Source organism: Equus przewalskii, chromosome 25 (assembly GCF_037783145.1).
Source record: "Equus przewalskii isolate Varuska chromosome 25, EquPr2, whole genome shotgun sequence".
NCBI lineage: Eukaryota > Metazoa > Chordata > Mammalia > Perissodactyla > Equidae > Equus > Equus przewalskii.
In genome coordinates, this window is record NC_091855.1 from 46,281,038 (window position 1) to 46,294,758 (window position 13,721).

The window sequence follows — 13,721 nt, forward strand, 5'->3', positions numbered from 1 at the left end:
TGTTGCTTTTCTATATACTAACAATTAAATAGCAGAAAGAGACCTCAAGAATACAATTCTGGGGCTGGCCCCATGGCCAAGTGGTTAAACTCGTTGTGCTCCACTTTGGCGGCCTGGGTTCATGGGTTCAGATCCCAGGTGCAGACCTATACCACTTGTCAGCCATGCTGTGGGGAGACCCACATATAAAATAGAGGAAGATTGGCACAGATGTTAGCTCAGGGACAATCTTCCTCAGAAAACAAAAAAAGAATACAATCTCATTTGTAATTGCAACACAAAGAATAAAATAACCTAGCAATAAACTTAACCAAGGAAATGAAAGATGTGTACCATGAAAACTACGTCATTGTTGAAAGAAGTTGAAGATGACAGAAACAAATGGAAAGATACTCCATGTTCATTAATTGGAAGAATTAATGTAGTTAAAATGTCCATATTATCTAAAGCAATCTACAGATTCAATGTAATCCCATTCAGAATCTCAATGATATTCTTCACAGAAAGAGAACAAAGAATCCTAAAATTTGTAGGGAACAACAAAAGATCCTGAATAGCAAAAACAATCCTGAGAAAAAAGAACAAAGCTGGAGGTATCACAATCCCTGATTTCAAAATATACTCTAAGATTGTAGTAATCAAAACAGCATGGTACTGGCAGAAAAACAGACACATAGATCAAAGGAACAGAACTGAGAACCCAGAAATAAACTCACACATTTCTGGATAACTAATTTTCGACAAAGGAGCCAAAAAGCTACATTGGAGAAAGGAAAGTCTCTTCAGTAAACGGTGTTGGGAAAGCTGGACAGCCATATGCAAAAGAATGAAAGTAGACCACTATCTTACACCACACACAAAAATTAACTCAAAATGGGTTAAAGACTTCAATGTAAAACCTGAAACTACAAAACTCCTAGAAGAAAACATAGGTAGTATGCTCTTTGACATTGATATTAGCAGCATCTTTTTGAATATCAGGTCTCCTCGGGCAAGGGAAATGAAAGAACAAATAAATGAATGGGACGACATCAAAGTAAAAAGCTTCTTCATAGCAAAGGAAACCATCAACAAAACAAAAATACAACCTACCAAGTGGGAGAAGATATTTGCAAACCATATATCAGATAAGGGGTTAATATCCAAAATATACAAAGAACTCATAGAACTCAACAACAAAAAAACAAATAACCCAATTAAAAAATGGGAAGAGGATCTGAATAGACATTTTTCCAAAGAAGAGAGACAGATGGCCAACAGGAACATGAACAAATGTTCAACATCATTAATTACTAGGGAAATGCAAATCAAAACCACAATGAGATATCACCTCACACCCACAAAAATGGCTATTAGTAAAAAGACAAGAAATAACAAGTGTTGGAGAGGATGTGGAGAAAAGGGAACCTTCATACACTGCTGGTGGGAATGCAAACTGGTGCAGCCACTGTAGACAATGGTATGGAGATTCCCCCCAAAATTAAAAATAGAAATATCACATGATACAGCTCTTCCACTTCTGGGTATCTATCCAAAGAACACAAAAACACTAATTCAAAAAGATATATGCACCCTATGTTTGTTGCAGCATTATTCACAATAGCCAAGACTTGAAACTACCTAAATGTCCATCGATGGATGAATGGATAAAAAAAGATGTGGTATATATATACAATAGAATACTACTCAGCCATAAAAAAGATGAAATCTTGGCATTTGTGACAACCTGGATGGTCCTGAAGGGTATTATGCTAAGTGAAATAAGTCAGACAGAGACAGGCAAATACCACATGATTTCACACATATGTGGAAGATAAACAAACACACACACACGTAGATACAGAGGACAGACTGGTGGTTACCAGAGGGGAAGAGAGGTGTGGGGGTGACAGGGCTAAAGGAGCACATGTGTACCACGATGGCCGGAAACTAGACTTATGGTGGTGAATTTTTATAATGTTATAAATTTACCTCCATGTCCCTCAATTAAAAAATAAGGGTTAAAATGGAAAAATTTTATGTTACATATATTTTGCCACAACAAAAAAATAAAAATTAAAAACATCAAAAAAAACCTTGAAAAAGTATGGTTTTATTTATCTACCTATCCTTTGCTTTAACTGTCATGTATTTTGCATCTATACGTGTTATAAACCCCAAAATACACTGTTAAAATTTTTACTTTAAACAACCAGGTTTTTTAAGGAAATAAGAGAAAGAGGGTAATTTTTTCACTTGCATGTTTACCATCTCTGATACTCTCCTTTCTATCCTGTAGACCTGCATTTCCATTTAGTGTCATTTTTTCTCAGCACAAAGATTCTCCGTTAGCTTTTCCTTCACTGCAGTTCTCCTGAAAACACACTCTCAGTTTCTGTGTATCTGAAAATGTCTATAACACATTCATTTTTGAAAGATATTTTCTCTGGATATAGAATTCTGGGTTGACCACCCCCCCCCCCCCCCCGCCCTTTAAGGATGCCATTCTATTGTTTTCTGGCTGCGATTTTTTCCAATGAGAAGCCAGATGTAATTTGTTCATGACATGTACGTGTCATTCTCTTGCTGCTTTGAAGGTATTCTCTTTATCTATGGTTTTCATCAGTTTGACACAATGTGACTAGGCATAGCACATCATGTTGGGTTTATTGTTAGGAATTGACTGAGCTTCTTAAATCTATAAATTGATATTTTCACCACATTTGGAGACTTCTGGTTTTTATTTCTTCAAAGACGTTTGCTGCCCCGTTCTATCTCTGGTCCTCTTCCAGGACTCCAATTTCGCATTTTTGAATGTTTCATAGTATCTGACAGGACATTGAGTCTCTTTTCATTTTTTTTTCAATATTTTTCTTGCTGTTATTTGGATTGGATCCCAAAGAATTTTTTATTGACATATAGGATATCTATATTATATAGATAAATATTACATATATAATATATAATACATATTATATATCTACATGTAAAAATATAGAATATCTATATATTGTTATAGAGATAGTTTTCTGATCTTATGCCTTCTCCAATCTGCTGTTAAGCTCATAAAGTAATTAAAAACATTCATAATTGTACTTTTCAGTTCTAAATTTTCATTTGGTTCTTGTAAACAGTTTAGATTTTTCTGTAGAGATTCTCCATCTAGTTACTCATTATGAGCATATTTTCCTTTAAGTCCTTGAACATATTTAAAGTAGCTGCTTTAAGAGCTTCGTCTGCTAATTGGGTCTGTGTCAGCATCATCTTGGGATTGAGCTCCATTGATACTTTGTATTTGTCTATGGTCACAATTTCTTATTTATTTGCAAATTTAGCAGTTTTTGAAAATGTATTGGGTGTTGGGGATGATACGTGGTACAGACCATGTTTTGTACTCTTCCTCAGTAAAGTGCCGGTTCTGACGTCAGGAGGCCGTCGGCTTGGCTGGACTCAGAGACTCCTCGTCTGCCTGCCGTGTGGTGGCTGGAGCTCAAATCCCAGCAGATGTCCCGACCTCCCAGCTGGTGCTTTGGCGGGGCCCTGTGGGGCTCCCTACACAGACCATTACAGGGCCAGCCCAGCACTGGAGCAGAGGCTACAGGCAGGTTTTGGGGTTCCCCTGCTGTGGCTCCCCCTTTTATGCACATCTCCCCACCTTGCCAGCTGCTCTTGAGATGCAGCCCTGAGTCCTGTGACCTGACCCCTCTCCGGGACGGCTGCAGCGTCAGCTGGGTTCCACTTGCAACTGTCGTGTGGAGGTGGGAGCACCTTCCGACAAAGGTTTCCAGGGGAGATCCTGTCCAGCGTCTGCCTCCTTGGCCGTTCCCCAGCGCCTTCACACCGTTGCCGCTTTGCACAGTTTCCCGAGTTCACGGTTGCGTCCGCAGGGGCTTCGTCTGGTGCAAGCTGCTCCCCCACCTGGGAATCGGAACTGCTTTCTCTCACGTGGTTTTCATTCTCATTCCCTTATAACCAGCGTGGCTCAGCCTCCTTTCCCTCAGTTTCAGGCTATTTGGATGTCTTCCAGGAGACGCCTGTTCAATGCTCTTGGCCATTTCTCTACGGAACTGTGTGGTTTCTGTAATTGATTTGCAGGAGTTCCCTGCATATTCTGGACACATTGTCAGTTGCATGTCTGTAGGAAATATTGGGACAGACTTTGAAATGGACCAAAGGTGACTTCTGTCTTCAGTGGGAAGCAAGACACTGTCCTGCCCCCCCCAGGTGATGCGAGTAGCGGGGGCTCCGCCCTTTCCACCCTCTTTGGGCTATTTTACAGCTCTGCCCGTTGTAGAGAATCAAGGCCATGGGAACGCTCTTCTTGGAAGGATGGTTGACTCCTCCCTCTCTCAGGAGGACAAATCAGATGCATTTGAAAATGGCTCTATTCACAAGGTCCTTTAGCATTCTTGGTTCCACTACATCCACGAGGTAGTTTGAATTCTACTTAGAGCTGGTTATAAGCCCTTAATTGCTGAGTTCAATGAAGTCTTTGAAATGTGTTCATTGTCTGTCTACATGAGCCTGGTGATCACACCATGATTTACAATCAGTCCTTTAACATGTTTGAAATGTCTTCTCCCACATGGGCCCATGTATCCTGGGCCCAGGAAGTTCTGTGACCGGGGCGGGGGTGCAGGTGACCTGGTGCTGAGGAGCAGAGCTGGGCGAGGCCGGGCACCCCGTTCCTCCAGAATCTGCGTCAGCTGCTCCCTGGGAAAGCCTCCCTCAGTCCCTTTGGTTGCGGGGCCTCTCAGCTCCCGGCACTTTCCCCCTATGCACTCATCATCGTGTCCTCACTTTGCTGTTTGCGGGATGATCTACTTTGTGTCTGGGGAGTGGACGCAGGGGGAGACTGAGTGGCAGAGGCCGGCACAGACCAGGCCCGGGGTGGTGGGGAGCGTTCTGCTGGGTGCATTATGGAAGACTGAGAGGAGGCCTGGAGCTCAGAGCTAAGAGAAGGGTGTGTAGGAGTTTGCGGGGTGTGTAGAGGGAAGGGACTCTGGCAGAAGGGCACAGCATGAGCAGAGACTCTGGGTGGGAGGCAGCGAGAGGGACCCAGGTAATTGATAGCTGAGCGTGTGGGACAGGGCGCTGTGTGTTTGTGTTGCTGGGACTGATGCCCCTGTGTTGAGCCGAATTGTGTCGTCCAAATTCCAGTCTTGAAGCCCTGACCAGGACCTCAGAATGTGGCTGTATCTGGAGCTAGGGTCCTTCAAGGGGTAATAAGTTACAATGGGGTGGGCCCTGATTCAATAGGATTGGGGTCCTTATAAGAAGAGGGGTCAGGACGCAGACACTCACAGATGGAGGACGATGTGAGGTCACAGGGAGAAGAGGCCGTCTACACGCCCCAGAGAGTGGCCTCAGGAGAATCCCCTGCTGACGCCCTGATCTGGGGTGTCCCGCCTCCAGAATGTGTGAGGACAAATGTCTGGTGTTCAGGCCGCCCAGGCTGGTTGTTACAGCCGCCCGTGCTGACTAATACACACCCCACATGCGGTCCTTCCTCTGGCCTGGGTCAGTGCTGGACGCTCCTCCTGCCTGGGCCCGGGCTGGTCCTGCTCCCCACAAGGCCTGTGTACCCCCTCCCTCCTCATCACACCGTTTCCGGGCCGCCCTCCTCACCCACGGAACCGCAGGGGCTGGAGAGCCGAAGGCAGGAGCGGAGGGAGGGCTGGAAGCTGTGAGGGTGTGGAGGGAGCCCCGATGCACGACTCAGCCAGGCTGTGGGTTCCACGAGGTGTCAACATGGGCAGTTATGGAACTTCCAGGATATTTTATTGTTGTTTTAGAAAAAGAAACTGTAAAGACAATCGATGGGCTATAGAAACTTCAAGAAAGAGAAAAGCTACCCAAGCTCCCACTGTGGGCTTTCCTTTGAGCCGTCTCTCTGCGCAGGGCCCTGGCAGGTGGGACGGGGCCGCCTCTGCTTCCCATGGGCAGCCGTGTCCTCCCCGTCCTTGATGCTGACTTGCCCTTTGTTCAGAGACGTGAGGCAGGGCACTGGTTCCGGGAGCGGTGAGGTCGGGGGTCTGGCTCAGTCCACCTGCCCTGCTCCCTGAGGTCCTGGCTCTCTCCTCGGTGTTCTTGTCTCTCCCCACTGCCCCGTGGAGCAACTCAGAGTTCCTGTGGAAGGGGACTCGGGCTCCTCCCCAGGAGGCCCTCTGGCTGAACGTGGACCCTCCCCAGGTGGTGCCGCCCCCACACTCCAGGGCTCCTCCCGCGGCCATGGGCGCAGGCCCTCTTCCCAGCAGTCTACTCAGGTGGCCGTGATCTGAGTGACCATTAGGGGCACACCTGGAAGCTTCCTTGCTGGTGGACGATGGCCCTGGGGCCTCCAGGCCTTGGGGCAGATGCTCCCAAGGATCTGAAACCAGGCGTCTCCTCCCATGTCCTGGAGCCTGGCACCATGGGGTTCGCATGCAGGCCTGTCCCTGCCCAGACATACACGGGAAGGCTGGCCCCTCCACCTCCTCCCTGGTGACTGACACACCGACCTGTGGCCGTCCTGGTGAGGGATGCTCGGCCCCAAGGCCTCAGCGTCCACACAGGTCTGGCAGCTCTTAGTGGCTGCTGTGGCTGGGCCTGTGGGAATCCATTAGCCCCGCTTGGTTACAGCTGCTGTCCACTCGATTGTCCACTGGGGGTCAGGGGGCAGGATGCAGCCTGTGGTGGCTCCAAGGCCCGAGGGCGAGGTAGGGGTAGAGGTGGCCACGAGGTCAGAGGGCAGTAGGTCAGCGTTTGGCGAGGTCAGAAGCAGAGGAGCAGGTCTGCACGGCAGCTGAGCAGCATGACCTGAGGGACCCGGATGCTGTCTGGGGTCTGGGGCGGCCCTGGACGTCTGCCCAGGAGGAACGGCCCTAGACCCCTCGCCCGATCATGTTCCTGTAGTCGGGGACGATCGTCCGCTTCAGCTCCACCACCGAGGAGAAGATCCATTTCACCTGCAGCGGGTGGGCCAGGGGTGAGCGCGGCCTGGACCCAACGCCGGCCTCCTCCAGGGCCTGCCTGCCCTGCACCCGGGCAACGTGACGGTGGGGGGATCGAGGGGAGGATGACATGGGGACATGGAGGGGACAGGGAGGACACAGCGATGGGAACGTGTTAGGACAGCGATGTCTTAGAGAGCCGTCAGCGAGGGAACAGTGAGGCGACATCAAAGGGACAATGATGTCGTGGCAAAAGGACAGTGATGAGACAATGAGGGGACAGTTGTGGACAGTGAGGAGACAGTGAGGGGAGAGTGAGGAGACAGTGTGGCGATATGAGTGGACAGTGATGGAACAATGAGGAGGCAGGGAGGGGACAGTGACAGACAGCAAAGAGACAGTGAGGAGATAGTGATGGGGTACTAATGGGACAGTTTGGGGAGAGTGATGAGGCAGCAAGGGGACGATGTGGGAACAGTGTGGGACAGTGTGAAAACATGGTGGGGACACTGGGGGACAGCATGGTGACAGCGAATGGACGATGTGGGGACGGCCTGGCCCACCTTGAAGAGGGTGACGGTGGCGCTGTAGCACACGCTGAGCAGGAAGAGCGTGATGAAGATGGAAATGGTGGTCCACAGCCCGTCCAGCTCCCCGTCCTGGGTCTCGGCACAGCTCTCATCCAGGGCCAATTCTGGACAGGGAGGGGGTGGTCAGTGCTGTGCCTGCCCGAGGGGGCTGGGCAGGGCCAGTGGATCCTGGGGGGGGTGATTCTGTCTGTGGCAGAGTGGGCGGGGCAGATGGGGTCCCTCAGCTGGGCTGGGCCAGCGGGTCCTGAGGTCAGTCTCTGGGCACCAAGCTCAACCCCTCTGTCCTCCAGCTGGGACCCCAAGTCTTGGCCAGTCACTCCTGACCCAGGTCTCAGCCAGGCCAGTGGGGTACCAACGGTCTCCTCTGTTCTTCTCTGCGCTGGGCCCTCTGGGAGAAGGTGCTGAGCCCTGCAGATGGAGGCTCAGGCCCTGCCTCCTCTCTCCTGGGGACCAGGCCCAAGGGTGGGAGGGTCAGCAGAGCCTGTGGCCAGCTGGGCCCCTGCCCCAGGGAAGGGCCAAGACAGGATTGGATGTGTCCCTAGTGCATGAGCCGTGGGAGTGCTGGGGACAGCTGGGTGTGGGGGTTTTCTGAGTGTTAGGGTGTGGGTTTGTGCCCTGGAGAAGTGTAGGGCTGGTTTTCGGAGTTGGTCAGTGTGGTCAGTGTGAGGAGGAGCACTGGGCAGCCCGTGGGGCGTGGGAGGGGATGGGGGCCAGCTGGTGTCCAGGCTGAGGGTTCAGGAGAGCAGGCTCCGTGCTCTGTTGGACATGTGCAGATTGCCCTTGTGTGAGGCCCCAGTGTGTAAGGCCAGGTCTGTGTGCGTGCGCGTGCGTGTGCACATGTGTGTATATGTGTGGAGCTGGTGTGTGGGCTGGCACTGCTCAGTGAGAGGGGCTTGTTTTCAATGGGTCCGGGCTCAGTGTCCACATGGCCATCAGGGACGGTCCCTACCCAGGCACTCAAGGCCTCCTGCTTCTGCCCCTTGGGGACCAGGAGTGAGTGTCCCCACGAGTGGACAGGCCTGGCCCCAGGCAGGACAAGGTCAGGTAGAGCCCCCTCGCCTGAGGGAGGGTGAGGGCCTGATCTTGGAGTGCCCGAGGGCAAAGGAGGGCCTGTCCCCACTCCACGGGCCTGCAAGCCTCTCGTGCAGGCCAGAGCCACCAGGCAGAGCTCTCGAGTGACCCAGTGGACAGGGATCCTGGGGGACAAGGATGGGCCATGGTCCCCCAGCTCTGGCTCCTACAGAGGAGGGATGCCCTCACGTGCATTTCCCTGATGGGCTCTGGAGGGGCTTCTCCTGTTCCCTGGCCACCCTCCAGCCCCGAGCTGCTGCTGGCAGGAGGGCGGCCCAGAGGAGCTGCCGCCTCTGGTGAGGCTACTCCCTGCTTGGCAGCCCTTCCAGCACTTCTGGGTGGCCTGCACAGGTTCCCACGCTTTGAGTCTGGCCTGAGTGGGACCCACTCTCGCCTAATAGTGACAATGTGGCCTCAGAGCCCAGCTGCCCTGCAGGCAGGCCGGACCAAGAGCTGGAGCTCTGCCTCAGAAAGAACCACGACCGCGTCGCAGGGTCCCAGGGCCATGCTGGGTGCTTTATTTCATGCTGGGTGCCCAGGAGGTATGTACACAGGGGTGGGGGCTCAGGTGTCCTCGCTGGACCCTGAGAGCCCGCGGGGAAGGAGGGACGGCTCGCCGGGTGCCGGGCGTGTGGCTCATTTACCCGGAGAGTGGGAGACGTTCTTCTGTGTGTAGTGATTTTCTACAGCCTCGTGCATCACCCCACACGTGAATGACTCTCCCTGCTTCCACCTGCTTGTCTCCACGGAGAGCTTGCTGTACAGAAAGTAGGACCCGTCGCTGTTCAGCTGGGCTGGGGTGGTGCTGTACTTGCCCTCTGGCTCTGGATGCTCATTGCTCTGCCACTCGACATCGATTTCAGGTGGGTAGAAGTCCTTGACCAGGCAGGTCACGCTGACCGTGTTCTTGGCCAGCTCGTCTGGGTGTGGGGCCAGGACGTACACCTGCGGCACCCGGAGCTGCCCTGTGGGGACAGGGGTCAGCACAGACAGTGACTCTGTGGCTGGCCCCGTGGTACCCTCCCCACACCCAAATGTGCTGTCCTCACCTTTGGCCTTGGAGGTGGTCCTCTCGACGGGGGCTGGGAGGGCTTTGCTGGTGACGCTACACTTGAACTCCTTTCCAGACAGCCAGTCCTGGTGCTGGATGGGGAGGACGCTGACTACACGGTAGGTGCTGTTGAACTGCTCCTCCTTTGGCTCCGTTGTGGCTGTGTGTGTCTCCACCCCATCCACAAACCAGGTGAACTGGACATCGGGGTCGTCATGACCCAAATCCACCACCACACAGGTGACCTCAGGCTTTCGGGAAATCTTGAGGACGTCCTTCGGTTTTGGGGGGAAGATGAAGACCGAAGGCCCTCCTGGGAGCTCAGGAGCTGGTGGGGGAGACATGGCGATGGGGGTCAGCACCTGGGTGGGCCTCCTCTTGGCCCCTTGTCCCCCATGGGCCACGCCTGTGCTTGGGCCACCTCCTGGGGGTGGAGGCCAAGGCCCGGCTGACTCACCTGGGCATTTGGGGCAGGGGGAGCCTTTTACGACTGCAGAGAGAACAGAGAGGTGTTACTGAGGATGGATGGAGGCGGCCTTGGGGTGAGCTAACATCAGGGCCAGGTTTTGGCAGGTCTGAGACCAACGCCCACCTCTGTGACCCGAGGGGCTGGGTCCGGGCTGTCCAGCCTGCCCCTGCTCTGGGCATGGCAGAAACACCCAGAGGACCCCTCCCTTTGCTCGGGAGGCCTCCCCTGCTGCCCTGGGGTCCAGGCAGGAGGGTGGAGCCCGGCCTGTCTCGCAGGGAATGCCCTCCCTGCGGCCCCTCCTCTCACCGATTCTCTTGTCCACCTTGGTGCTGCTGGCCGGGTGGGCTACGCTGCAGATGTAGGTCTGGTTCAAGCTGCTCCTAGGCACAGCCATCATGCTGCTGAGGGAGTGGTGAGCCGAGTTGCTCAGGTCCAACGGAAAGGTGTGTATGTCGCCTTTCAGGGCATCACAGTTCCAGGACACAGTCACTGGCTCTGGGAAGTAGTTGGAGACCAGGCAGCCCACGGGCACCTTGGGGTCAGGTGTGTTCCCACAGATGCTCAGCGGGAAGACGTCTGGGGCCTTAGGGCTCTCTGCAAGAGAGGAGGCGTGTGACACTGGGGTCTCACCCTGTGAGAGTCTGGGCAGGGCGTCAGGTGCCCAGGCCTGGAACACTGCTGAGCCCAGCGCCCACATACATCGAGAAAGTGTGCAGACTAGATGCCCCGCGTGACTCCCTGTCTCCCAAGGCTGGTGCGTCTGCAGCCACAGGCTCTGGACTGGTCACCCAGTCAGTACTGGATGCCCACCTGTATTAGAGCCCCCTGGGGCCCCTGCCCCTTGTCCCTGCTCAGGCCTCTTGCAGGTGGCCCGTCTGACTGAGCCCTCTGTCTGAGCCCTGACTGGAGGCCCCTCTCCTCGCCGGGTTCTGCTGGTCCCCCAACCCGCTGCCCTGTGGCCCCAGCCCGGCCCTGCCTGGTGCAGCAGCCCCTCCTCAGGTGTGGTGGGCCTCTGCTCTGCATGCCTGTGTTGGCTCCTGGCCCTCAGCCTGGAGCCCTTGTCACGGCCTGTCTCTGCTGGCCAGGCCCTGTGTCTTCTGAATAGGCTCTGTAGCCACAGCACCTGGGGTCCTCTTCCCTGACCCTCCCCTGAATCCCAACCCTGCCCTGTACCCCGTCTCTGCCCTGGACCCTCTCCCCGCCCATGACTGTGTCTGTGCTCTTGTCCTGTCCCTGCCCCGGACTCTGTCCTCACCCTGGACCCTGTCCCTGACCTTGAGCTTGTCCCTACACTGGATTCCGTCCCTGTCCAGGACCCCGTTTCTGTCCTAGACACTGTCTGTGCTCTTGTCCCTGTTCCTGCCCTAGAAACTTTTCCTGCCCTGGACCGCATCTCTGCCATGGACCCTCTCCCTGCTCTGGCTCTTCTCCCTTCCCTGGACCCCATCCCTTCTCTGGTCTCTGACACTTCCCTGGACCCCACCCCTGTCCTGGACCCTGTCCCTGGGAGTCTCCTTGTCCCCCTCCCCTCCCATCCCTGTGGGCCCCCAGCCCAGCCTCCGGCGTCTGCCTCTGGGCCCCCTCCCCCCTCAGGTCATCCTGGCCAGGCTTCTTGGGCTCACCTCCGGCCCCTCCCTGCCAGCGCCACCTGCCCTCCGCCCTCCCTGCTCTTGGGCCTGTCCAGCTCCTTGCTCACTGCAGAGCCCTCCTCCAGCCGTGGTCCTTCCCCAGCACAGCTGGCCCCTGGGCGCAGGCGGGAGCCGTGCACTGCCCTCGGCGCTCCTCTCCTCTCGGTGCTAGCCTCCCCAGGCCCCCCTGTGGGCCAGGGTGCAGCCTCCACCCCCAACAGCCAGGCCCGGCCTGTCCCCTCCTCCCCTGAGTCCTGTCTGCTCAGCCCCAGGGGCCTGCCGGGCCTCTCCTCACGCTGGTAGTTTGGGCTCAGGGCCCAAATGGGCCCCTTACTCTTCCATGCACTGAGCCCACTGCCCTGTGCCACCCCACTCTGAGTCCGCATGTCTACCTGTCCTGTCCCACGTCCCAACGAGCCCCCGGAACGGGGCTGGTGTCCCCAGACCCATCTGGTCCCCTCAGGGATGCCCCAAGCCTCTTCAGCCCCAGACACCTTCCATCCCAGGCACCCCCCCCGCCCCCGCAGGTAGTCACCACGCACCCAGCCCCTCAACCAGCTCACACTCTCCTCTGGGCACAGGGAGCCTCACCAGAGCCTCGGGAGCCTCCAGCTGTCCCTGCTCCTTGTACCTACTGAGCTCCTGCCTCTGCAGGGCCCTGTTTAGCTCAGGCCATCTGTCCCTGGTCCCCGGAGCTTCTGGACAGCACTCTCTGCCTACGGCCCTCCCACCTACCCTGCTCACTGGTAGCTGCTCTGCCTGCACTCCCAGAACTTCTGGGCAGCCCCCTGCCCCTCCTGCCCTCCCACCGGCCCCTTGCTCACCTGTAGCTACTCTGCCTGCTTCCCAAGAGCTCCTGGGCAGCCCCCTGCCCCTCCAGCACTCCCACCGGCCCCTTGCTCACCTGTAGCTACTCTGCCTGCTTCCCAAGAGCTCCTGGGCAGCCCCCTGCCCCTCCAGCACTCCCACCGGCCCCTGCTCACCTGTAGCTGCTCTGCCTGCTCCCCTGGAGCTCCTGGGCAGCCCCCTGCCCCACCAGCACTCCCACTGGCCCCTTGCTCACCTATAGCTGCTCTGCCAGCTTCCATGAGCTCCTGGGCAGCCCCTACCCCTTCAGCCCTCCCACCTGCCCCTGCTCACCTGTAGCTGCTCTGCCTGCTCCCCTGGAGCTCCTGGGCAGCCCCTACCCCTCCAGCCCTCCCACCTGCTGTGGTTCACTTATAGCTGCTCTGTCTGCTTCTATCCTGGAGATCCTCGACAACCCCCTGCCCGTCCTGCCCTCCCACCTGCCCCGGCTCACCTATAGCTGCTCTGCCAGCTTCCATGAGCTCCTGGGCAGCCCCCTGCCCCTCCAGCCCTCCCACCTGCCTCTGCTCACCTGTAGCTGCTCTGCCTGCTCCCCCAGAGCTCCTGGCCTGCCCCCTGCCCCTCCAGCCCTCCCACCTGCCCCTGCTCACCTGTAGCTGCCCTGCCTGCTCCCCCAGAACTCCTGGCCTGCCCCCTGCCCCTCCAGCACTCCCACCTGCCCCTGCTCACCTGTAGCTGCTTTCTCTGCCCCGACCCCAGAGCTCCTGGGCTGCCCCCTACCCCTTTAGCCCTTCCAGCCCCCTGCTTACATGCCGAGCTCTGCTCTCCACACCCATGGAGCTCCTGGGCTGTGCCCTGCCCCTCCTTGTCTCCCATCCCCCTGTTCACCTGTAGCTGCTCTGCCTGCCCCCATGCATCTCTTGGTGTAGGCTCCTGTCCTTTTGTGCCCTCCCACCTTCCCCTGCTCTTCAGTAGCTGTCCTTCCCGTTGTCCCTGGAACTCCAGGTCCACAGCACCCTTCTGCCCCTCCTGTCCTACGATCCCCTCCACACAGCTCAGGTCCCTGAGCTCAGCCCATGGCTGCCTCTGCCCCTCCTGCATCTCCCAGTGCCCTCAGCCCAGGTTTGCCCTCCATCCTGGGCACAGTCCTTTCCCAGCACTGGGCTTTGCCTCCTGGAGCCACAGGTGCCCACC

General features: G+C 55.7%; 1 gene segment (V, D, J or C); it reads right to left on the bottom strand.

Annotated features, from left to right (window-relative positions):
• Nucleotides 1-5,733: 5,733 nt before the first annotated feature.
• Nucleotides 5,734-10,804, bottom strand: LOC103544403 (immunoglobulin heavy constant gamma 1-like). The segment is given in 6 exon segments: nucleotides 5,734-6,926; nucleotides 7,475-7,605; nucleotides 9,217-9,537; nucleotides 9,622-9,951; nucleotides 10,081-10,113; nucleotides 10,399-10,804. Coding segments are annotated over 6 exon segments (1,290 nt in total).
• Between the last annotated feature and the right edge of the window lie 2,917 nt (nucleotides 10,805-13,721).